This window comes from Oryctolagus cuniculus, chromosome Y (assembly GCF_051225735.1).
Source record: "Oryctolagus cuniculus isolate XC-2025 breed Fujian yellow rabbit chromosome Y, ASM5122573v1, whole genome shotgun sequence".
Lineage (NCBI taxonomy): Eukaryota > Metazoa > Chordata > Mammalia > Lagomorpha > Leporidae > Oryctolagus > Oryctolagus cuniculus.
Genome location: NC_142889.1, coordinates 6,638,375 through 6,664,245, shown reverse-complemented (window position 1 = coordinate 6,664,245; position 25,871 = coordinate 6,638,375). Strand labels below are relative to the sequence as shown.

General features: G+C 42.8%; 1 protein-coding gene and 1 long non-coding RNA gene across 2 annotated transcripts in view; one reads left to right on the top strand and one right to left on the bottom strand.

Moving 5' to 3' along the window:
• Window positions 1–22,514, bottom strand: part of LOC149119174 (ubiquitin-like modifier-activating enzyme 1) — a 37,345-nt gene extending 14,831 nt beyond the window's left edge. Inside the window, exons 1-8 of the mRNA XM_089325160.1 lie at window positions 22,307–22,514; window positions 19,198–19,314; window positions 19,011–19,066; window positions 18,755–18,923; window positions 18,531–18,668; window positions 16,855–16,961; window positions 16,508–16,598; window positions 16,268–16,400 (exon numbers count right to left, since the gene is read on the bottom strand). Coding sequence (XP_089181286.1) covers window positions 16,268–16,400; window positions 16,508–16,598; window positions 16,855–16,961; window positions 18,531–18,668; window positions 18,755–18,923; window positions 19,011–19,066; window positions 19,198–19,314 — 811 coding nt within the window. The 5' untranslated portion in view covers window positions 22,307–22,514. The remainder of the gene's footprint in view (window positions 1–16,267; window positions 16,401–16,507; window positions 16,599–16,854; window positions 16,962–18,530; window positions 18,669–18,754; window positions 18,924–19,010; window positions 19,067–19,197; window positions 19,315–22,306) is intronic.
• LOC149119173 (uncharacterized) lies at window positions 22,040–23,460 on the top strand. The gene is made up of 2 exons (XR_016228672.1): window positions 22,040–22,358; window positions 22,474–23,460. It is a non-coding gene; the product is annotated as an uncharacterized LOC149119173 (long non-coding RNA).
• The last annotated feature ends 2,411 nt before the right edge of the window (window positions 23,461–25,871 follow it).

Below are 25,871 nucleotides of genomic sequence, written 5' to 3'. Positions count from 1 at the left end.
CCAGCTTCCTGTTATTGCGCACCGCAGGAGGCAGCAGAAGTGGCTCAAGTCCTCAGGTTCTTGATACATATGAGGGAGTTCCAGACTGAGTTCTAGGATCCTAGCATTAGCCTGGCCCAGGACAGCGGCTGCAGCTGTTTATGGAGTGAAACAGCAGATGAAGTTTGTGTCTGTGGAGGTGGAGGCAAGACGGTGGTATAGCAGTGGGATGTTCCAAGTTGCACAGGGAAAAATGGATAATTAACAAGAAGGAGGAATACAAGCAAGCACAGCAATAATAAAAAGTTTACGCAGAGTGGCTCAGGAGTTCACCAGAGTGTGCACAGGCCCACGTTGCAAAGACAGACAGGTGCCCAAAGTGCAGAAAGGGAACAGTGAGGAGACAGCCACCACTCCCTCAGTGACTCAGGTGAGAGGTTGTGAGCCCACAGAGATGCATACACAGATGAGTGTGGAAATTTGGTGAACAGTAATCGGTGCTCTAAGTGGGAAGAAGGAGAAATTCTGGGGGACGGGCAGAAAGGGTGAACATGCCACGATTCCTCGGTGTCTTACCCCGCCCCCTAACTGGAACTGCAGCTGGCAGGGATAGGCCACATTGGTTGCTTACATTTTCCAGTGTAGGCAGCGGGCTGCACTTTTGCCTCCTGTGCCATGAACCCAAAAATTGTGGGGGCCACCTCATAACACACCCCACCAGAGAACAACAATCACAACAATTCAGAGTGACTTCTCTCCCATCACGCAAGTTACACAGCAAAAAATAAATCTGAAAAACAAACACAAGCTCTTTTTAGTGAACAAAGGAGCAGGGAGACCAGCCCTAGTAGGTGGGGCTTAGTACATCAAAGCCTGGCTACTCTCCTCTTTAAGCTGCCAGAAATAAACAGAGCTCCAGGAGGTGGAGCTGCTTGCTTACACTGGCAACCAGCACAGACACATAGCAGCTCACAGCAGAGGAAAAACAATCTAAAAATTAAATCAATCAGAACACAAACAAATGCCAAAGAACAAAGGAAAAATTCTGAATAAGAGTAAGAAAGAACCAATGAACTTGCCAATGGAGCAATCTAAGTCTTCACAAATAGACAGAAGAAAAAGAAATTGAAGTCATGCTAGGAAAAGAGTTCAGAAAATTGATAAGATTACTTAAGAGCAATCAAAAACAAATTCAAGATCTGAATGAGAAGCACTCCCAAGGAACTGAGATTCTAAAGAGAAGCCAAAATGAAATACTGGAAATGAAAGCTTCAAATTGACCAAATAAAAAATGTCGTGGAATCTCTCAGAAATCAAACATATGAAATAGAAGAGTGAATATGAGAACTGGAAGACAAACTTCTGCAATTAATGCAGTAATACTAAATTAACACAGTAATACTAAACATAAGAAGAACAATTAGAAAATTAAAAATCACAGTTTTAGATTTACAAGACTATATCAAGCAATGTAATGTACAGATAATGAGAGCCCTGGAATGTGTGGAAAGAGAGAATGGATTAAAGGCCTTCTTAATGAAATCCTATCTGGCTGGCACCATGGCTCACTTGACTAATCCTCCACCTGCAGTGCTGGCACCCTGGGTTCTAGTCCCAGTCGGGACGCCGGATTCTGTCCCGGTTCCTCCTCTTCCAGTCCAGCTCTCTGTTGTGGCCCAGGAAGGCAGTGCAAGGATGGCCCAGGTCCTTGGGCCCTGCACCCGCATGGGAGACCAGGAGGAAGCACCTGGCTCCTGGCTTCAGATCGGCGCAGCACGCCAGCCATAGCGGCCATTTGGGGGGTGAACCAATGGAAAAGGAAGACCTTTCTCTCTGTCTCTCTCTCTCACTGTCTAAATCTGCCTGTCAAAAAATAAAGAAATACTATTAGCAAACTCCCACAACATCCAAGTACAAGAAATACATAGAACCCCCAACAGACATGACCAGAAAAAGTATTCACCACGACACACTGTAGCAACACTCAGCTCAGTGAAAGAACAGATCTTTTCTTTTTTTTTGACAGGCAGAGTGGACAGTGAGAGAGAGACAGAGAGAAAGGTCTTCCTTTTGCCGTTGGTTCACCCTCCAATGGCCGCTGCGGCCGGTGCATCACGCTGATCCGAAGCCAGGAGCCAGGTGCTTCTCCTGGTCTCCCATGCGGGTGCAGGGCCCAAGGACTTGGGCCATCCTCCACTGCACTCCCGGGCCACAGCAGAGAGCTGGCCTGGAAGAGGGGCAACCAGGACAGAATCCGGCACCCCGACCGGGACTAGAACCCGGGGTGCCGGTGCCGCAAGGCGGAGGATTAGCCTAGGGAGCCGCGGTGCCAGCCAAGAACAGATCTTAAAATGTGCCATAGAGAAACTGATAGATGACACTCTGAGGAATCCAATCAGACTCACCCCCGACTTCTCATCACAAACCTTACAGGCAAGGAGAAGTGGCATGATATATTCCAAGTTTTAAAAGAAAAATACTTCCACCTGAGAATACCGTACCTTGCAAAGCCACCATTTACAGATGAAGGGGAAGTAAAGATTTTCACAACAAACAGAAACTGAAAGAATTTTTATGTTCATGTGCAGCCCTTACAACACTGGCTCAAGTATGTGCTGCACAGAAACACAAAAAAAGGAACTTCACTACAAAGAAGATGAATGTGGAAAACGACCTAGCTAGAATACAAAGAAAAACCAAAATACATAAACAGCTCTACTTAAGGAAAGGTGACAGGAAAAAAGACAGTATTTAACAATAGTCACACTGAATGTAAATGGTATCAACTCTACAGTCAAAAGACACAGACTAGCTGAATGGATTAAAAAGAAAACCCATCTACAGAGAGCGGCAAGATGGCGGAATAGGAAGGGAGCACACTGACAGTCTGGGAAGAGACAGTTTAATAAAAGTGGAGATACTGCAGGTTCAAGGAAGAGTAGGGGAAGAAACAGCAGAGGAAACTCTTCCGGAACTAGTGATTCACGTGGACCTGCGTGGAGGGTGTGGGAGCCCACGGCTCGGGACACCAGCGGCAGAATCAACACACCAGCGCTGGAACACGAGGTGAGCTGAATCTCAATAGCCCGAGACACCTGTGGGAGAGCAGAAGGAGGAGACTAGAGGGAACGAGGCTTGAAACCCCGTGGGAGAAAGTTCACTAGGCAAACTAAACTAAGCAGAAAAACCTAACTCTGGGAGTGGGGTGGGGGGGTGAAATAACAGGAAATTGGGACCTAGTGAATGTGTGGTGCTGATGAACTGAGACTGTGAAACAAGAGATGGTGGGTGAGAGAACTCATGGAATTCACGTGAGTACTCTCCAGAGACACAACAATTTGGTAACCTTGGCAACCCAGTGGGAGACTGCAAGAGAATTTGAGCCCACACTGAGTGCAGAACAGATTCCCTGTATGGTCCTTGGGAAACAGCTTCCGATCTATGGCTCCTGTGGGTACATCATTCGCCTGCTAACTACCTTCAATTCCACTCAGCTGTGCAGAATTACTTCCCTTCTGAATCCAAAAAAAAAAAAAAAAGAAAGAAAAGAAAGAGAGATTTACCATGCCTAACCTGGGAGTGTCACCTTTGGCACACCCTTAACCCTGAGGAACAAACAGAGCTCTCAGGCCACACCCAGCTCAAGCCTCTAAGGCTCCATCAAAAGCAGACAGTCCACTTAATACAGTCATAGTATAACAAGAAAAAAATACCACAGCAAGGGAAGAAGAATCCAAAGAGCATCCACAATGCCAAGCAACAAATGCAGAAACTGAGGAAACAAGAACAAGGAAGACATTATGGCACCCCCAAAATGAACAAGACACCCCAATTCAAGATTATGAAGATGATGAGATAGAAGAAATGCAAGATACGGATTTCAAAACATTTATGATAAGAACAATAAGAAGTTTTCAAAAACAACTTCTCGACCTACAGAAATCCTTACTGGACAGGATAGAAAATCTCCTTCGAGAAAATGAAATCTTAAGGAGGAATCAAAATGAAACGAAGCAACTAGTAGAACATGAAATGCTGATAGTGAAGAGAAATCATAATGAAATGAAGAACTCAATAGATCAAACGACAAACACATTAGAGAGCCTTAAAAACAGAGTCAGTGAAGCAGAAGAGAGAATATCGGATTTAGAAGACAGAGCACAGGAAAGCATACAGTCAAACCAAAGAAAAGAAAAAATATTGTTGGGAATCTACAGGATACTATTAAAAAAACCAACATTTGGGTTCTAGGAGTTCCTGAAGGCATGGAGAGAGAGAAAGGATTAGAAGGCCTTTTTAGTGAGATACTTGCAGAGAACTTCCCAGGTTTGGAGAAGGTCAGAGACATCTGAGTACAGGAAGCTCACAGAACCCCCAATAAACATGACCAAAAGAGATCCTCACCATGACACATTGTAATTAAACTCACCACAGTGAAACATAAAGAAATATTCTAAAATGTGCAAGAGAGAAAAAAAAGAATCATCAGAAATTACTACAAGGACTTGTATGCCAGCAAACACGGAAACCTATCAGAAATAGATAGATTCCTGGACACACATGCAACCTACCTACATTGAACCATGAGGACATCGAAAACCTAAACAGACCTGTAACAGAGAAAGAAATTGAAACAGTAATAAAGGCCCTCCCAACAAAGCAAAGCCCAGGACCAGATGGATTCACTGCTGAATTCTACCAGACATTTAAAGAAGAACTAACTCCAATTCTTCTCGAACTATTCAGAACACTCGAAAAAGAGGGAATCCTCCCAAATTCTTTCTATGAAGCCAGCAACACCTTAATCCGTAAGCCGGACAAAGATGCAGCATTGAAAGAGAATTACAGACCAATATCCCTGATGAACATAGACGCAAAAATCCTCAATAAAATTCTGGCCAATAGAATGCAACAACACATCAGATAGATCATCCACCCAGACCAAGTGGGATTTATCCCTGGTATGCAGGGATGGTTCAATGTTCGCAAAAACAATCAATGCGATATACCACATTAACAGACTGCAGAAGAAAAACCATATGATTATCTCTAATGACGCAGAGAAAGCATCTGATAAAATACAACGTCCATTCATGATGAAAACTCTAAGCAAATTGGGAATAAAAGGAACATACATCAATACAATCATAGCAATTTATGAAAAACCCACGGCCAGCATCCTATTGAATGGGGAAAAGTTGGAAGCATTTCCACTGAGATCTGGTACCACACAGCGATGCCCACTCTCACCACTGCTATTCAATATAGTTCTGAAAGTTTTAGCCAGAGCCATTAGGTAGGAAAAAGAAATTAAAGGGATACAAATCGGGAAGGAAGAAGTCAAACTATCCCTCTTTGCAGATGATATGATTCTTTATTTAGGGGATCTCTACTAAGAGACTATTGGAACTCATAGAAGAGTTTGGCGGAATAGCAGGATATAAAGTCAATGCACAAAAATCAACAGCCTTTGTATACACAGGCAATGCCACGGCTGAGAAAGAACTGCTAAGATCAATCCCATTCACAATAGCCACAAAAACAATCAAATACCTTGGAATAAGCTTAACCAAGGACGTTAAAGATCTCTACGATGAGAATTACAAAACCTTAAAGAAAGAAATAGAAGAGGATACCAAGAAATGGAAAAATCTTCCATGCTCATGGATTGGAAGAGTCAATATCATCAAAATGTCCCTTCTCCCAAAAGCAATTTATAGATTCAATGCAGTACCAATCAAGATACCAAAGACCTTCTTCTCGGATCTGGAAAAAATGAAGCTGAAATTCATATGGAGACAGTGGAGACCTCGATTAGCTAAAGCAATCTTGTACAACAAAAACAAAGCCAGAGGCATCACAATACCAGACTTCAGGACATACTACAGGGCAGTTGTAATCAAAACAGCATGGTACTGGTTACAACAGCATGGTACTGGTTCAGAAACAGATGGGTAGACCAATGGAACAGAATAGAAACACCAGAAATCAACCCAAACAACTACAGCCAACTTATAGTTGATCAAGGATCTAAAACCAATCCCTGTAGTAAGGACAGTCTATTCAATAAATGATGCTGGGACAACTGGATTTCCACGTGCAGAAGCATGAAGCAAGACCCCTACCTTTCACCTTACAGAAAAACCCACTCAGCATGGATTAAAGACCTAAATCCACGACCCGACACCATCAAATTATTAGAGAACATCGGAGAAACCCTGCAAGATATAGGTACCGGCAAAGGCTTCTTAGAAAAGACCCCGGATGCACGTGCAGTCAAAACCAAAGAATGGGAAAAAATACTTGCAAGCTATGCAACAGATAAAGGATTAGTAACCAGAATCTACAAAGAAATCCAGAAACTCCACAACATCAAAACAAACAACCCACTTAAGAGATGGGCCAAGGACCTAAACACACATTTTTCAAAAGAGGAAATCCAAGTGGCCAACAGGCACATGAAGAAATGTTCAGGATCACTAGCACTCAGGGAAATGCAAATCAGAACCACAATGAGGCTTCACCTCACCCCGGTTAGAATGGCTCACATTCAGAAATCTACCAGCAATAGATGCTGGAGAGGATGTGGGGAAAAGGGACACCTACCCACTGTTGGTGGGAATGCAAACTGGTTAAGCCTCTATGGAAGTCAGTCTGGAGATTCCTCAGAAACCTGAATATAACCCTACCATACAACCCAGCTATCACACTCCTTGGAATTTACCCAAAGGAAATGAAATTGGCAAACTAAAAAGCTGTCTGCAACTTAATGTTTATTGCAGCTCAATTCACAACAGCTAAGATCTAGAATCAACCCAAATGCCCATCAACAGTAGACTGGATAAAGAAATTATGGGACATGTACTCTATAGAATACTATACAGCAGTCAAAACCAATGAAACCCAGTCATTTGCAACAAAATGGAGGAATCTGGAAAACATCATGCTGAGTGAAATAAGCCAGTCCCAAAGGGACAAATATCATATGTTCTCCCTGATCGGCGACAACTGAGCACCAAAAGGGAAACCTGCTGAAGTGAAATGGACACTGTGAGAAACGGTGACTTGAACAGCCCTTGCCCTGACTGTTGATGTACAATGTAATACTTTATCCCTTTTAGTATTTTTTTTTGTTCTAGTACTATTGGTTGAACTCTGTAATTAACACACAATTATTCTTAGGTGTTTAAATTTAACTGAAAAGTGATCCCTGTTAAATATAACAGTGGGAATAAGAGAGGGAGGAGATGTACAATGCGGGACATGCTTAAGCTGACTTGCCCCAAATGGTGGAGTTAGAAATGTGCCAGGGGATTCCAATTCAATCCCATGAAGGTTGCACGTACCAATGCCATCTCACTAGTCCAAGTAATCAATTTCAGTTCACAATTGATCACACTGATAAATCTAAGAGTCAAAGGGATCACACAAACAAGGCTAGTGTCTGCTAATACTAACTGATAGAATAAAAAAGGGAGAGAACGATCCAACATGGGAAGTGGGATACCCAGCTGACTCATAGAATGGCAGATGTCCTAAATAGCACTCTGGCCTCAGAATCAATCCTTAAGGTAGTCGGATCTTGCTGAAGAGCCCATGAGAATATTTTAGGTATGGAAAGCCAAACACTCTGGCAAAAAAAAAAAAAAAAAAAACAAGAAAGAGAGACCTAAATGAAAGATCTCTGCGAGTGAGATCCCAGTGGAAAGAACAGGTCTTCAAAGAAGGAGGTACCTTTCTCGAAGGGAGGAGAAAACTTCCACTTTGACTATGACCCTATCTGAATAAGATCGAAGTCGGCGAACTCAAAGGGCTTCCATAGCCTTGGCAACTCATGACTAGAGCCTAGGGTGATTACTGACGCCATAAACAAGAGTGTCAAATTGTTAAGTCAACAACAGGTGTCACTGTGTACTTACTCCTCATGTGGGATCTCTTTCCTTAATGTGTGTCCAATGTGAAGTAATGTTATAACTAGTACTCAAACAGTATTTTACACTTTCTGTTTCTGTGTGGGCGCAAACTGATGAACTCTTTACTTAACATATACTAAATCAATCTTCTGTATATAAAGAGAATTGAAAATGAATCTTGATATGAACGAAATGGGAGAGGGAGCGGGAGATGGGAGGGTTGTGAGTGGGAGGGAAGTTATGGGGCGGGGGAAGCCATTGTAATCCATAAGCTGTACTCTGGAAATTTATATTGACTAAATAAAGATAAAAAGAAAATGAAAGGCAACCCATCTATCTGTTTTCTTCAGCAATCACACCTCACCAGCAAAGATGCTTGTAGACTGAAAGGGAAAAAAGGTATTCCAAGCTAACAGAAACGAAAAAAGTGGCCATCCTAATATCAGACAAAATAGACTTTAGCACACCAACTATTAAAAAGAGACAAAGAATGACACTACATAATGATTAAAGGATCAATCCAACACAAAGACATTACTATTATAAATCTGTATGCATCTAATTACTGGGCGCCTGGCTATTTGAAAGAATTATTATGGGATCTAAAAGAAGATACAGACTCAAATATCATAGAAATAGGGGACTTCAATACCCCACCTTCAGCAAGGGACAGATCAAACAGACAGAAAATCAACAGGATGGCCGGCGCTGCGGCTCACTAAGGCTAATCCTATGCCTGAGGCGCCAACATCCCGGGTTCTAGTCCCGGTTGGGGCACCGGATTCTGTCCCAGCTGCTCCTCTTCCAGTCCAGCTCTCTGCTGTGGCCTGGGAAGGCAGCAGAAGGTGTCCCAAGTTTTTGGGCCCTGCACCCGCATGGGGGACCAGGAGGAAGCACCTGCCTTCTGGCTTCGGATCGGCGCAGCGTGCCGGCCGTAGAGGCCATTTTGGGGGGTGAACCAATGGAAGGAAGACCTTTCTTTCTGTCTCTCTCTCACTGTCTAACTCTGCCTGTCAAAAAAGGAAAGGAGAGGGGAGGGGAGGGGAGGGGAGGGAAGGAAATCAACAGGGCAACAAACAGAGCTATTTGATACTACAGATCAAACAGACCTAGCAGATATTTACAGAGCCTTCCACCCCACAGCTACAGAGTACACATATTTCTCCCCTGTGCATGCAACTTTCTCTAGGATTGACCATATGCTAGGTCATAAAGCGAGTCTCAGCTAATTCAAAAAAGTTTAAATCGCACCATGTATCTTCTCAGACCACAATGCAATGAAGCTGGAAATCAACAACTTGGGAATCTCTAAAGCATATACAAACACGTGGAGACTGAACAAGATGCTCCTGAACAAACAGTGGGTCGTAGAAGAAATCAAAAGAGAAATCAAAAAATTTCAGGAAGCAAGAAGACAATACAACCTATCTATATTTGTGGGATACAGCAAACGGTAAGAGAAACGTTTATAGCAATAGGTGTCTACTTTAAGAAACTGGAAAGTCACAAAATAAATGAACTCTCTAAGTACCTCAAGGATCTAGAAAAACTACAGCAAACCAAATGCAAAGCTAGTAGGTGAAAAGAAACTATAAAATTAAAGAAGAAATCAACAAAATTGAAACAAAAAATAAGCAAAATGAAGATTTGGTTTTTTGGAAAAATAAACAAAATTGACACAACATAGGCCCAACTAACTGAAAAAGGTGATAAGACTCAAATCGATAAAATTAGAGATGGTAATGGAAATTTAACAACAGACACACCATAAATAAAACCTAAACAGACCCATAACCAGACAGAAATTGAATCAGTAATAAACGCCCTCCCAACAAAGAAGAGCCCAGGGCCAGATAGCTTCATTGCTGAATTCTACCATAAATTTAAAGAAGAACTAAACCCAGTTCTTCTCAAATTATTCAAAACAATTTAAGGGGAAGGAATCCACCCAATAAGCCAATATCACCTTAATTCCTAAACCTAGAAAAGATGCAACAGAGAAAGAAAACTATAGACCAAGCTCCCTGATGAATACAGAAGAAAAAATACTCAATAAAATCCTGGTCAAGGCTGGTGCCGCGGCTCACTAGGCTAGTCCTCCGCCTTGCGGCGCCAGCACACCGGGTTCTAGTCCCAGTCGGGGCGCCGGTTCTGTCCCAGTTGCCGCTCTTCCAGGCCAGCTCTCTGCTGTGGCCAGGGAGTGCAGTGGAGGATGGCCCAAGTGCTTGGGCCCTGCACCCCATGGGAGACCAGGAGAAGCACCTGGCTCCTGGCTTCAGATCAGCGCGGCGCGCCGGCCACAGCACGCCGGCCGCGGCGGCCATTGGAGGGTGAACCAACGGCAAAGGAAGACCTTTCTCTCTGTCTCTCTCTCTCACTGTCCACTCTGCCTGTCCAAAAAAAAAAAAAAATACTGGTCAAATGAATCCAACTACACATCAGAAAGATCACTCACCCAGACCAAATGGGATTTATCCCTGGTATGCAGGGATGGTTGCACATTTGAAAATCAACCAATATGATAAATCACATTAACAAACTGAGGAACAAAAGCCATTTGATTATCTCAACAGATGCAGAGAAAGCATCTGACAAAATACAACACCCTTTCACGATGAAAGCTGTAAGCAAATTGGGTTTATAAGGAACATTCCTCAACACAAGCAAGGTAATTTATGACAAACCCATGGCCAGCATCACATTGAGGGGGGAATATTTGTAAGCATTCCCACAGAATTCTAGGATGAGAGAGAGATGCCCACTCTCACCACTGCTATTCAATATAACTCTGGAAATTTTAGCCAGAGCTATTAGGCAAGAAAAATTAATCAAGCCGGCGCCATGACTCAATAGGCTAATCCTCCGCCTGTGGCGCCAGCACCCCGGGTTCTAGTCCCAGTTGGGGCGCCGGATTCTGTCCCGGTTGCCCCTCTTCCAGGCCAGCTCTCTGCTGTGGCCCGGGAGTGCAGTGGAGGATGGCCCAAGTCCTTGGGCCCTGCACCGCACGGGAGACCAGGATAAGCAGCTGGCTCCTGCCTTCGGATCAGCGCGGTGTGCCAGCCGCAGCGCGCCAGCCACAGCGGCCACTGGGGGGTGAACCAACCAAAAAGGAAGATCTTTCTCTCTCTCTCACTGTCCACTCTGCCTGTCAAACAAACAAACAAAAAGAAATCGAACAGAAGTTGGGAAGGAGGAAGTCAAACTATCTCTATTTGCAGATAACATGATTCTGTATTTAGGGGATAAGAGACCTTTGGAACTCATAATAGAGTTTTGTAAAGTAGCAGGATACAAAAACAACACCCAGAAATCAACAGCTTTTGTATACACAGACAATGCCATGGCTCAGAAAGAATTTCCAAGGACAACCCTACAAAAGCAATCAAGTACCTTGGAATAAATTTAACCAAGTATTTCAAAGATCTCTACAATGAGAATTACAAAACATTAAAGAACAAAATAGAAGAAGATATAAAAAAAGGAAAAATCTGCCATTCTCGCGTATTGGAAGAGTCAATATCATCAAAATGTCCATTCTGCCAAAAAGCAATTTATATATTCAATGCGATAACCAATCAAAATACCAAAGACATTCTTCTCAGATCTAGAAAAAATAATGCTGAAATCAAATGGGGGAACAGGAGACCTCAAATAGCTAAAGCAATCTTATACAACAAAAACAAAGCTGGAGGCATCACACTACCTGACATCAAGATATGCTACAGGGTAGTTATAATCAAAACAGCCTGGTACTAGACAAAATTGCAACAGAATAGAAACCCCAGAAATCAATCCAAACTTCTACAACCAACTGATATTTGACAAAGGAGCTAAAACTAACCCCTAGTGCAGGGACACTGTCTTCAACAAATGGTGCTGAGAAAACTGGATGCCCACATACAGAAGTATGAAGACCCCTACCTTACACCCTACACAAAAACCCACTCGACATGGATTAAAGATCTAAATCTATGCCACGACACTGTAAAATTAATCAAGAACACTGGGGAAACCCTTCAAGACATTGCAACAGGCAAAGAATTCCTGAAAAAGACCTCAGAGGCACAGGTAGTGAAAGCAAAAATGAACAAATGAGATTACCTCAAATTGAGAAGCTTCTGAACAGCAAAAGAAACAGTCAGGAAAGTGCAGAACAGGAGAAACTATTTGCAGACTATGCAACCAAAAAACAATTAATAAACAGTATCTACAAAGAGATCAAGAAACTCCACAAGAACAAAACAAACACCACAGTTAAGAGAAGGGCCAAGGACTTTAACAGGCATTTTTCAAAATATGAAAATCAAATGGCCAACAGACACAAGAAAAAATGTTCAGGATCTCTAGCTGTCAAGGAAATGCAAATCAAAACCATAATGAGGTTTCACCTCACCCTGTTAGATTGGCTCATGTACAGAAATCAACAAACAACAATAGGAATGTAAACTGGTAAAGCCACCGTGGAAAACAGTACGGAGATACCTCAAAAATCTGAACACAGACCTACCATATGACCCAGCCATCCCACTCCTGGGAGTTTACCCAAGGACATGAAATCAGTAAACAAAGAGCTATCTGCACCTCCATGTTTATTGCAGCTCAATTCACCATAGCTATGTCATGGAAGCAACCTAAATGTCCATCAACCAAAGTGTGCATAAAGAAATTGTGGGATATGTACACTATGGAATGCATGGCAGTTAAAAAAAAAAAAAAAGGATGAAATCCGTTCCTTTGCAACAAAATGGAGCAAGTTGGGAAACCTCATACTTAGTGAAATAACCCAGTCCCAAAGAAAGGGACAAATACCATATGGTCTCCTTTACTTGGGAGAACAGAACTTCTAAAATAAAAGCTAAAGAAGCAAAAATGACACTTTTAGAATCAGTGACTTGAATAGTCCTTGACCTGACTGTCGAGGGAGAGTTTATTATTTTCACTTTTTATTTTGTGTATTTTTCCTCTGTTTTCTTTCTTTTCCTTTTCTCTTCTTCATACTATCTACTGAACTCTTTATGTAACATAAGAGTTAATCATATGTATTTTAATTCAATTGGAAAAAGATACATGTTAAAAACAAGAGAGGGAATAAGAGAGGGAGGAGGTAGTCTATAATTGTAAAGCAGTACAGTTCTGCATACAGTCATGCAGACTTAACTCCAAGGGTACAGCCTAAAAAATGGACATGGGACTCCAAACACATAAAAATTGGTGGTACAAATGCCATCTTTACTGTTAAAGTGGTCATATTAAATGTTAAAGTCAACATATGGATAGGTTTAAGTGTAAAAGTGATCATATTTGTAACATCAAGTGCCTGGTAATAATCATAGAATTAAAAAGGAAAGAAAGGCAAATATGGGAAGCAGTTCACACAGCAGACTCCTAGAATGACATTCACAGTAAATAACATTGACCTCAGAATCAACCCTTAAGGCTCCCTTGTCTGGCTGAAAGGCCTGTGAGAGAATTTCAGGCATGGAAAGCCAAGACTTTGGCAAAAAACATCCTATATGGAGGATCTCTGTGAAATCTCAGAGGAAAGAAAGGACCATCAAAGAAGGATGTAGGGATGAGAGAACATCCACTTTGCTTATGGCCATGTCCAGATAACGATGTAGTCTATGGTCACAAAAGGCTTCCATAGTCTTGGCAGCCCATGGCAAGAACTTCAGGTGATCACTGATGTCATAAATAAGAGTGTTAATTGTTAAAGGAACGACAGAAGTCACTATGCACTTAATCCCCATGTAGGACCTCTGTCCTTTTTGAGTTGTACTATGAGAATCGGCTGCAAATCTTTTCTCAAACTGTACTCTCTATGCTGTGTGTATGTGTGTGGATGCAACCTGTTGAAATCTATGCTTAACGTGGAGTTGGTCCACTGTATATAAAATCAAACTAAAAATGAACCATAATGAAGAAGTAGATGGGAGACAGAGAGGTGGCGGGATGGGAGTTGGGGTGGGAAGCAGGGGTATAGGGGAGAAGAACCATTATATTCCTGAAGTTCTGTGAAAAAATTCATTCTTTAAATAAAACCTTAAAAAAGATTGCTGTCTGCCTGTCTTTAGCTTTCAACTAAAATGAAATAATTAAAAGCAGTCAGGAAAACTGATTGTTTTTTTTTTCCCTCAATGATAGGATAACTTTTTTTTTTCTTTCTCAATGATAGGATCACATCAAGTTTTCACTAAATATAAAAGCTCACCTTAGGTGATTCAGTGGAAATGAGATTATCTCTATAAAAATTACAAAATTACTGTAGAAATAAACATATACAAAATTCTACCAAAAGTATGTAATCTTCACAACTGTTTATCAAATGCCATTGTTACCTAATTTCACTGAGTCTTATGACCTGTGACCTTACCATTCATTAAATTTTAAAATTTTGGCCATAAATTCTTTCAGAAACCTTTTTTTGGTCATATTCCACTGTACTGAGCCACAAGTATTTTTCATATGTAGAAATGAAATTTATGTCTCTTTGGTATCTTCCAAGTCTCAACATATTCATTTGTTTTCTAGAGCTTCGTGAATATATAGGATTTATAACACTAACATTAATCTTTTTTAGTAAATTTATTGAGAAAATTAATCATATTTAGACCACTAACAGACTGGTAAATGACACAGTAAAATAAAAGAAAAGGAATAAACCAAGAATAAGTGAACTGTGCAGCATGAGATAGTTTAAAAAGGCATTTCTAAAAGTTTCTGGAAAACCAGAATTACCTACTGCATTACAGAGCTCTTTGAAGATAAAAACATTTTAGTTTCAATTACCATGAGATTCTGACATGCTCTTATACACATTTTATCCAAGTCTTTAAGAAGGGATGATGGGGAGCTGGTGTTGTGGCAAACTCAGCTCTCTTCTATGACCTGACCAAAGCAGGGGAAGATGGCACAAGTGCTTCAGCCCTGGCACCTGTGTGGGAGACTTGGAAGAAGCTCCTGGCTCCTGGCTTCGGATCAGCTCAGCTCTGGCCACTGTGGCTATATGGGGCATTAACCAGCAGACAGAAGACGCCCCCACCCACCCACCCATGGCCTTCTGTAACTCTTCCTTTCAAATAAGTACATACATATATTTTTTTTACAGGCAAAGTGGACAGTGAGAGAGAGAGACAAAGACAAAAGTCTTCCTTTTGCCGTTGGTTCACCCTCCAATGGCCGCCGTGGCCAGCTTGCTGCGGCCGGCACACTGCGCTGATCCGAAGGCAGGAGCCAGCTGCTTATCCTGCTCTCCCATGGGGTGCAGGGCCCAAGCACTTGGGCCATCCTCCACTGCACTCCCGGGCCATAGCAGAGAGCTGGCCTGGAAGAGGGGCAACCGGGACAGAATCCGGTGCCCCGACCGGGACTAGAACCCCGTGTGCCGGTGCCACAAGGCGGAGGATTAGCCTATTGAGCCGTGGTGCTGGCTCATACATATTTTTTTAAAATGGGATGATGGATGAAGGGCAGTGAGAAAGCATTATTTTGAAAAACAGAAAAGGCTAGCATTTTTCCAAACATGGCACACAGCAAAAAACTCAGAGATCAATTCAGCAAGTCCCAGGGAAATGACTCATGAAGAAACACATAAAGGTAAATTACCATCATAATGCTTATAATCAGTGGTAGAAAATACAGGCATACTACAAAGGGAAGAAAAGTATGAACAAGAATTACTGAGGAAAACAATGCAGTCAAGTAACCCAGAACAGTTGTTCTGGGTTGAAGCAAAACGACTGTCAACGTACACTTTAAACTCATAAGAAAATTCTTTAAAAAATAACTAAGATAATGGCAATTTCTGACACGAAAAATAATGATCACGTACACATAAATGTTAAAAGGCATTCTTTAGGCATAAAGAAAATATTACCTGATGAAAATATGGGCCCAAAGACAGGCAGGATGAAAACTAAAAATTCTGAGAATTTGGGTGATTTTATTCATTATATTTCTTTGTAAATAATGTATTGCAAAGTTTATGGTACATATAAACAAAAATATTTGATACAAAGATGATAAAAATCAAAGTATTTTAAGGTTCTGTGAATCAACAAAATATCGTAAGCTACACTAAGCACATATTAAGGATATACTACAAATTTAAAGTCAACAATTTAAAAGCAAATGGAACCAAACACTAGTGGCATGCACTCCAAAGTCTCTCGGTAACTTTATAACTTCCTTTTTCTATGATCTCACAGACACCTCTCTAAGTCCCAGCTAAGATTCCAGACTCATTCTTGACTTTTATTTTAGTTTGAAGTGCAGACATGTTACTACATAGCTTTTGCATTGGCTCACCTACTTTCCCTTTGTTCCAAGCAACCACTTCTCACTTGTGGCCCACCCCTGTGATGGCTATGACATACCCAGAACTTTGATCTCAACAGGATGAATGCCATTCAGTTCACTCATGCCCTGAACTTCCGTGAAGGAGACAAAGTCTCCACTCTCAAATCCATGTCGGGTCTCATCCAGGCATGTAACAATCCCAGGGTTGTCCTATATGGAGAAAGAGTTAAACTTCAGAAGCAGGCTCAACTGCCAGCACAAAGAATGATTTGGTACCGTCCTGCTTATTCTGGAACCCCTAGGATTGGTCTCCTTACCTTCGTGACCATAGAAACCATAGCACTGAGTGGCTGCTCCCCATTAGAATCCCTAACAATCATTTCCTTTCCAAAGTCACAGAACAGCTGCCTGTAGAGGGAACCAAAAGGACTGGTGCATGACACCCACGAAAACAGACACTGCAGGTTCTTCAATATACAGTAAGTACTGGCCAAGCAAACTCGGTACACTGGTGACAATTAGGTGGCACCGAATCATGCCATACTGGGAGAATGAATATGTGAAACTGAAAATTCAGATGTCTAAATGGAATCTGAAGGCAATACACGCCTCCCAGTGTGAGTCTGGCAAGTGTTGGAGGAAGGAAGGAAAGATAAAAACTCACCCAAACAGGCCACGTGTGTCTGCTACCACAAGCTTGATGCCATGGTTGTGGCAGAACTCACCCACCTGCAGCTGATCCTCCAAGGGAGTGTTAGTAAGGACCACTACCTGTAAAAAATCATAGGACTGGGCTAAAAACCTGACACTGTAAGTAACAGAGAGAATAAGCACTAAGTTTTCCTCTGGTTAAACTCTCTTCCTCAAACTGTTGTATACTTCCTGTGTGTGTCAGATTCGGGAGGGTAAGAACTGGTGAAACAATATGAACTCTCAGAGACTATGACAAAAAATCAAAGATGACCTGTAAAGAATCTGATGAACAACTATTTCATTTCTTTAACTAATACTCACTACTGCCTGTATTTTTTTGTGCTTGAGGGGTCAAAAAAAAAAAAAAAAAAAAGCAACAACACTATTCCAGTGAAAACATCTTGCGTTTATCTCCACCAAACCCTATTGCTCCAATACTTAAGAAAATAGTTGTAGGGGCCACTGCCTGTGGTGTTGTAGGTTAAGCCTATGCCTGTGGTGCTGGAATCCCATATGGGCACAGTACGAATCCTAGCTGCTACACTTCTAATCCAGCTCCCAGGCTACGGCCTGGAAAAGAGGTGGAATATAGCTCGAGTGCATGGGCCCCATACCCACACGGGAGACCTGGATGAAACTCCTGGCTTCTGGTTTTGGATCAGCCCAGCTTTGGCAGCTTAAGCCATCGGGGGAGTGAATTAGTGGATGGATAACCTCTCTGTGTGTCCCTCTCTCTCTGTAACTCTGCCTTTCAAACAAATAAATGAATTCTTAAAATACTTATTCAGCCACAATCTATAGGATTTGTTTTTTATTGCCATCATTTATTCACCAGGATAAATTCCAACTCCTACATCAGGGATCCTTGTGCCCTAGTCCTCTAGTATAGAAAATCAGCTATTTAATTTTACTAAAAATTAGGCGCACTATTAAGCCTAAGTCTCATAAATACTCTGTAAGGCCCACATTTCTGTGTATTCACAGGAAATAATAAGGCAGAAGAAGTCAAATGACTTTCTCTAGACCATACTCTAGGCTGGCGCTGCGGCTCACTAGGCTAATCCTCTGCCTTGCAGCGCCGGCACACCGGGTTCTAGTTCCGGTCGGGGCACCGGATTCTGTCCCGGTTGCCCCTCTTCCAGGCCAGCTCTCTGCTATGGCCTGGGAGTGCAGTGGAGGATGGCCCAAGTGCTTGGGCCCTGCACCCCATGGGAGACCAGGAGAAGTACCTGGCTCCTGCCATCGGATCAGCACGGTGTGCCGGCCACAGAGCACCAGCCGCGGCGGCCATTGGAGGGTGAACCAACTGCAAAAGGAAGACTTTTGTCTTTGTCTCTCTCTCTCACTGTCCACTCTGCCTGTCAAAATAAATAAATAAATAAATAAAAATAAAAAAAAATAGACCATACACTAGAAGAGTTCAAGACTTAAACAGTAGCAGTTGAACTACAAAGTTCTACTACAATAATCCACGTACCACAATGTATGGCCATATCTTCCTTTAAATAGATGAAAAAGGACAGCTCGGCTTCTCTTTGCAATAAACCTAAGCAATAAACCTAAGATACCAGGTCACCCTGCTAGGTAAATATTTACTAAAGGAATCAGAACTAACATCTGGAAAAAAGATAAAGGCCTGCATATTACCTGGAAATCTCTAAGGAAGTCCTCAACAAACAGCGGTCCTGTATAGGTGCTGACAGGCACGTAGCTGTTGAGTTCAGCAAGGCGGGGTTGGGATACTTCAGCTCGGTTTTTACCAATATCTTCTTCCCGTAGGTAGTACTACAGTATTAAAAAAGAGAACTGAACTACATGAGGAGTCTAAGGAGTTTGTCTTTCCAATGGTTAAGAAAGCAGAAATGAGGTACCTGAGAAGAGAGATCAGCCCACTGGGCAGTGCCCTGGTCATGCAGGGTAACAGCTTTCACCCCACCAAGGATGATGTTCTTGGCGATCTCAACACCCAGGCCCTGCAGGCCTGACACTAGCACACTGGATGTCTGAAGACGCTTCATTGCTTCATGACCCAGCACATACCTGCCAGATTCAGAGAGGCCTCTGGGTCAAACCATAATCTTGCTGCACCTATTTTCAACACTCATCATTAGCTCTGGACCCACTTACAGCTGGCGGGAGTAAAGACCTTCATCTATGTCTGTTTCAATACTTTTCTGCATTCCCTATGGATGGAGGAGAGAAAAACAGAGTTGGGAAAACAGGCATTAATGGAACATGGAGAGATGGATAAAGGCACTTTCTTCAGATCATGCTACATACCCACTTCTCAGATTTCCATGGAGAAAACACTTACGTTGGTTGGTTCTGAGGGCACTTCCAACGTCACAGGGTAGGTAGGGAAACAGTGAGACTCTAGTGTTGAATCAGGCCCAGAAACACGGCGTTTCTTAGATGAGAGTGAGCTAGACATCTACCAGAAAGCCAGCATAAAACATAAGGTACTTAAGGATGGGATTTTTTGTCAGAAGCAATTCTGGGAAAGAACAGAGCTTTAGTATTAATATACCATCTTTAAAGAAACACAGGACACGCTACTGAGGTTATCCTGAAGGAAAACTGAGGCTGAGTTTAAACAGTGTAGGGCCCAAATTATTAGATTCAAACTTGCTAGATGGAAAGTGAGGCTCAGGGGCCTGCATGGTGGCGCACTAGGTTAATCCTCCACCTGCAGCACCAGCATCTCATGCGGGCGCCAGGTTCTGGTCCCACTTGCTCTTCCTCCAGTTCAGCTCTCTGCTGTGGCCCCGGAGGCCAGTGGAGGATGGCCCAAGTGCTTGGGCCCCTGCGCCCACATGGGAGACCAGGAGAAGCACCTGGCTCCTGGCTTCGGATCTGCGCAGCGTCGGCTGTTGCGGCCGTTTGGGGAGTGAACCAACGGAAGGAAGACCTTTCTCTCTGTCTCTCTCTCTCTCTCTCTCTCACTGTCTTTAGTAACTCTACCTGCCAAATAAATAAATAAAAATCTTAAAAAAAAAAAGTGAGGCTCAGTTTCACCACTCAGTAATACTGAACCCCATTTTGACTTTTTTAAATTGTTTTTACAAATTTTATTTGAATGTCAGTGAAAGAGAAACATAGAAAATGAGTCTCATGAATGTGAGATATCTCCCTTCCAGTGGTTCCCTTCCCAAATCCCCAAAACAGCCAGAGATGTGCCATGCCAAAGCCAGGAGGCTGAATTGCAATCACAATGACCAGGATTTCAAACAGGCACTCTACTAAGGAATTTGGGTATCCCAAGTAGCAACTAATAATTGTCTCACATGTTGACCAGAAACATAATTTTTTTTTAATTTTTTTTTTTTATTTTTTTGACAGGCAGAGTGGACAGTGAGAGAGAGAGACAGAGAGAAAGGTCTTCCTTTGCCGTTGGTTAGCCTAGTGAGCTGCGGCACCGGCCCCAGAAACATAATTTTAAACTCTGATTTTTAAAGCGATTTATTTATTTATTTTATTTATTCACTTGAAAATCATACTTATAAGCAGGGGAGACAGGGAGAGAGACAGACACATTCTCCATCTGCTGGCTCACTCCCCTCATGCCCCAATGGGAACGGGGCTAGCACAAAGCCAGGAGCTTTATCCATTTCTCCCATATTGTAGCTGGGGCCCAAACACTTGCGCTACCATCTCCTGCTTCTCCAAGGCCATTAACAGGGAGCTGGATTTGAAGTGCAGCAACCTGCACATGGACAAGCATGCACAGGGGATGCCAGCTTTGCAGGTACCAGCTTCTACACCCTTTTAAGAGAACACAGGTGAGGCCGGCGCCGCGGCTCACTAGGCTAATCCTCCGCCTAGCGGCGCCGGCACACCGGGTTCTAGTCCCGGTCGGGGTGCCGGATTCTGTCCCGGTTGCCCCTCTTCCAGGCCAGCTCTCTGCGTGTGGCCAGGGAGTGCAGTGGAGGATGGCCCAGGTGCTTGGGCCCTGCACCCCATGGGAGACCAGGAAAAGCACCTGGCTCCTGGCTCCTGCCATCGGATCAGCGCGGTGCGCCGGTTGCAGCGCAGCGGCCGCGGCGGCCCTTGGAGGGTGAACCAACGGCAAAGGAAGACCTTTCTCTCTGTCTCTCTTTCTCACTGTCCACTCTGCCTGTCAAAAAAATTAAAAAAAAAAAAAAAAAAGAGAACACAGGTGGACATCCAGCAGGGGAGCTGAAGGGGGGGGGGTCTCACAATTAATAACAAATTTGATAGGATCTGTGAGGGAAAAATACTAGTGGGAATGGTATAGACTTCTGATAACTATGAGTCCAAACATGTATTTCTTTGATGTACGGTCTTTGGGGTACATCTTAGGGGAGACACTGAGAGTTTTCTGAAAAGAATTCTGACACCCTGCGGAGAATAGTATTCCATAAAAGTATATCCTGGAAGTGTGCCTCTAAATGGCTAGTGAAGAAGAGTTTCCATTGGAAGGTGATGTAATTTGCATTGTGGAGGTGGGGCCAATATTGGGTGTAGGGGTCTTCCTAACGGTCAGTTCATGGAAGTCTCCAAAGGCAGATTTTGGATTTGACAACTTTCTAAAAACTAATTTAAACGATCCAAATAGAATTTCTGGGCTACACAGAAAGTACAACCAAAAATGAGATCTCAGAGGCAAAGTAAATACGGTCTGCCACAGAGCCTGGTCCTGCTTTAGCTCCTAAGTTAATCTGGGGGTCAAACAGCAAGGGAAGAGATATATCTGAAGGAAAATGTCATATAAAGTTCTACATTGGGGGGAAGCTAAAAAGCAAACTAATCTTCCTTAGAATTTGGTCTCTGTTAGAAGCTGTGGGACAAATACGGGAGGGTCAGGGCGCCTAAGGATTTTAAAGACCCTACAGAGGAAGTAAAGACCACGAAGATTCAAAAGTGAAACGCTACAGGAAACATTCAGATATCAGACGCTAGGACCGGCAGAATATGGTTCCAGGCTCAGAGCAGTAAAGCCTGATACACTAAAACATGAGCCCTGGTATGTGGGTTGATTAAATGCGTGTCAGCTAAATCCCAGAATCAGTTGTGTTTGGGCGCCCCCTCTCCAAAACCTGCTTTCCTTTTCCCCTCCCCCAGTCTGCATTTCCAGGCTCTGTTCCTCCTTTCCAAACTGAACTTCCTCTCCCCCACCTCTGTGGGCACGCCTCCCTGCCTCTCCTCCCCCATTCCCTGCCGCCTGTTCTACTCGTCATTTCCCTCCTCGCTTCCCTCTGCATCTTCTAATTCCTCTACTCCCACTGTTTCTGCTTGTAAGCCCCCTCTCCACGCTGTCCTCCACTCCCTCCCGATTCTCGCTTTCCAACCTGCCCTCAAAAAAGCGTTTGCGCCACAACAGCCCGGCTCAGCGACTACGCAGGCCCTTTCAATGCCCCAACACATCTACTAGCAGTGATAAAGCAAGAAAGGCTGTAAGTTACCAGATGCCGTTTTCTGATTCTTCCGCTGTGGTGGACACCTCAACGAGCCAAGGTCAGTCACACGCTGCCGCCGTCTCCCTACTGCTCCCTGCTGGCTTGACCAGCTAGACTTGGGGCTGTCGCCTTCCACTCCCAAAGCCGTTGAAATTGTTGTCCTCCTTCACTAGGCGCTGAAGAAAGATGGCGACCGCCAAACCGGAAGCTGAGCAATATGTTTGTTGGATTCGGTGACCAGGATGTAGGAGGACCACGCCTCCTTATGAATTATGCATGACGTCATCAACGCCTAACTAACATAAAAGTGAGAACGAGGATAGCGGTTCTGCCTCATGGCTGGAGTTACTAAAATTGTTAAGACTTAGATATAAATGTATGTTCAGTGACTAACGATAAGATGGTAAGACATAAATAGGTTTTTGGTCACAAATCGTACATCACAGTGGGTAGTAGGGAACTCAGAAATTCAATTTTTAAAAAAAGACAACAAAGGCAAATGGCAAGTAAAGCGGAAGAGATCGACATTTTCCAGAACTGAAAAGCAGTTATTTCTAAATTTTAATTAATAATCTCTGGCCAGGGATTCACGATTTCTTTCAGACTCCTAAAATTATACTTGAGGAGAAACCAATGCCTCATTTCCTCTTCTGTAAAGCTGATAACAGGATGAATTATGGAGTTTGAGATTTAAATGTTGAATGTCATTTATGGAAATAAGAAAATAAAAAGCACATGCATTCTGTGTTGCAAACTCCAAATGTCAAATTTAAAATAATAGTTGATATAAATGTTACATTATTAGATAAGTTATGTGCTAATATAATTTTGAATTAGACATCATGCAAATCTGCAACTTCAGGCTTTTAAGTCACAAAGAATGGGCACACTGATGCAAGACCAGTGTTGTAGTGCAGTGGGTTAACCTGTTGCTTGTAACATTGGCATCCCTGTAACACCAGTGTGTCTCTTTGCTACTTCACACCTACCTTCCTGCTAATGTGCCATTGAGTATATTGTTGTAAAGTTCACCTATGTTGCAGCACTGATTAGTATGTTGTTCATTTACCCATGAAATGATTGCTGAACATCTGGATCCTTTTCATCACTTACCTATGGGGAATATTGCTGCTTAAAAATACACTTGCACATGGATCTCTTTAGATAGCTGTTTCCAATTTTTCTATTGATAGAAGTGGAGCTTCTGGGACACATGATAATTTCTATTTTTTACATTGGAGGAACAGCAAAACTATTTTCCACAGAAGGAACCCTACTGGCAATTCCCACTGTTTTTCATACCTTTGTCAGTAATTGTCATTTCTGATTAAAAATGTATATCTATCTGTTATATATTAATGTCAGCCGTCGCAAAACACACCAAACACCTGAGTAAGGGAAAGGGTTTACTGGGGAACACCCTACAGACCGGAGTGAAGGGGCAGCAAAGGAAAAAGAGAGAAAGAGAGTATAAGAGAGAGACAGAGGAGAGAAGATAGAGTAGAGAGATGAGCCAAGAGAGAGGAGAGAGCGCAGGAGAGAAGAGCCAGGAGTGCAGGAGAGCAGAGCCAAGAGAACATGTGTGCAGGAACAGGCCCTTTTAAAACTTTGCCTGAGGGCGGGCAGGGAAGCAGGAGCAGCGAATCCCATTAGGATGGGGGTGGAGCCTGGCTCAGGTAGCTGGGCCATGCGGCCACCTGGCTACAACTGCGCCAGTTTCCTAACACTATCCAATATGTGTGAGGTAATAAAATGGTACTTATTTATAGTTTCCTAATAACTAATGAAAATGACCATTTTTCATATATTTTTCATCACTTTCTTTGTAAAAAAAAACCTGTATGTCATTTTTTAACTTTTTAAAAAAAAATACTTACTTGTTTATTTGAAAGGCAGAGCCACAGAAAGAGAGACAGAGAGATAAAGAGATCTTCCATCCACTGGCTCACTCACCAAATGGCCACAATGGCTAGGGCTGGGCCAAGCTGAAGCCAGGAGCTGGGAGCTTCTTCTAGGTCTCCCATGTGGGTGCAGGGGCCCAATGACTTGGGTCATCCTCTACTGCTTTCCTAAGAATATTAGATCATAAGTAGAATACCTAGGTCATGAACTGCTGGTTGTACAGTAAGAACACATTTAATATTACTGAACAAACGTAAATGAATATGGAGAAAACATATGGTATCTATCTTTTGGGTACTGGCTTATTTCACTAAGTATAATGCTTTCCAGTTGCATCCATTTTGTTACAAAAGACAGGATTTCAATTTTATGGCTGTGTAGTATTCCATAGTGTATATATACCACATTTTCTTTATCACTGCAGTTTCTGAAGGCCTGTTTCTATAAAGCATTTGAAATAAAAATAGGCCGGCGCTGTGGCTCACTAGGCTAATCCTCCACCTGCAGCGCCGGCACCCTGGGTTCTAGTCCCGGTCAGGGCGCGGGATTCTGTCCCGGTTGCTCCTCTTTCAGTCCAGCCCTCTGCTGTGGCCTGGGAGTGCAGTGGAGGATGGCCCAGGTCCTTGGGCCCTGCACCCACATGGGAGACCAGGAGAAGCACCTGGCTCCTGGCTTTGGATCAGCACGGTGTGCCGGCCACAGCACGCCAGCCGCAGCGGCCACTGGGGGGTGAACCAACCAAAAAGGAAGACCTTTCTCTTCTCTCTGTCTCTCTCTCTCTCTCTCACTGTCCACTCTGCCTGTCAAAAAAAAAAAAGTACTACAAAAAAAAAAGAAATAAAAATAAAAATATAGTTATAATATGGGATAAGACAGGTAGTTAGATTAGGGCCATAAACTGGAAAACACACTCCCCACCACACCCTGTGTAACACTACCTTCGTGCCTAAGTCAAATCACTCCCTTCCCAGGATGTACCTCCTTTCACCTGGGACCTGGTAGAGGTGCTAGTTAACCACTCCCCTTTAAACTTTATAAGACAGGGTGTCTAGCTGCAATAAACATGGGGGTGCAGATCACTTTACATTTAAGCACATTTATCTCAATTGCTTTATAAAATTTGCATTTAGAAATTATACCTGGATGACTGAAGGTGCTGGTATTTTATCATACCTCTATCTAAATTAAGGTCAAAATTGCATCTATTCAATATTGAATTCTACTTCTTTTTATGAAACTCTAGCTTTAAATCAGCAACATGAAAACAGACATTGGAAAGTCCACCTTAGGGGCTGTATACTTATTATCCATTGCTATATAATGGGAAAGCTGTTAAAACCAAATTGCAAACCATGTTTGGCAAGTTACAAAACAATATTTTTAAAGGCAGTGATTTTCCTAGATTCAAGAAATTCTTTTAAAACCAATGTCCAGCTACAGCTGAACGAAATTTTCATGTACAAGATTGTTATTTACCTAACACATGTTTTTAGAGTTTAATTGAATTTGAGTTTAGTGTTCCACTGGAGATTGTTCATCATGTTAGGTTTAATAGGGGAGAGCATTCATCAGAGTAGAAGGATACCCCTCTGGTTGGAGAGATTTTTAAAGGGAAGAATCTGATAGGTGACAGAGTAAGGGGCAACTAGGGAAAAGGAGACATGTCTGA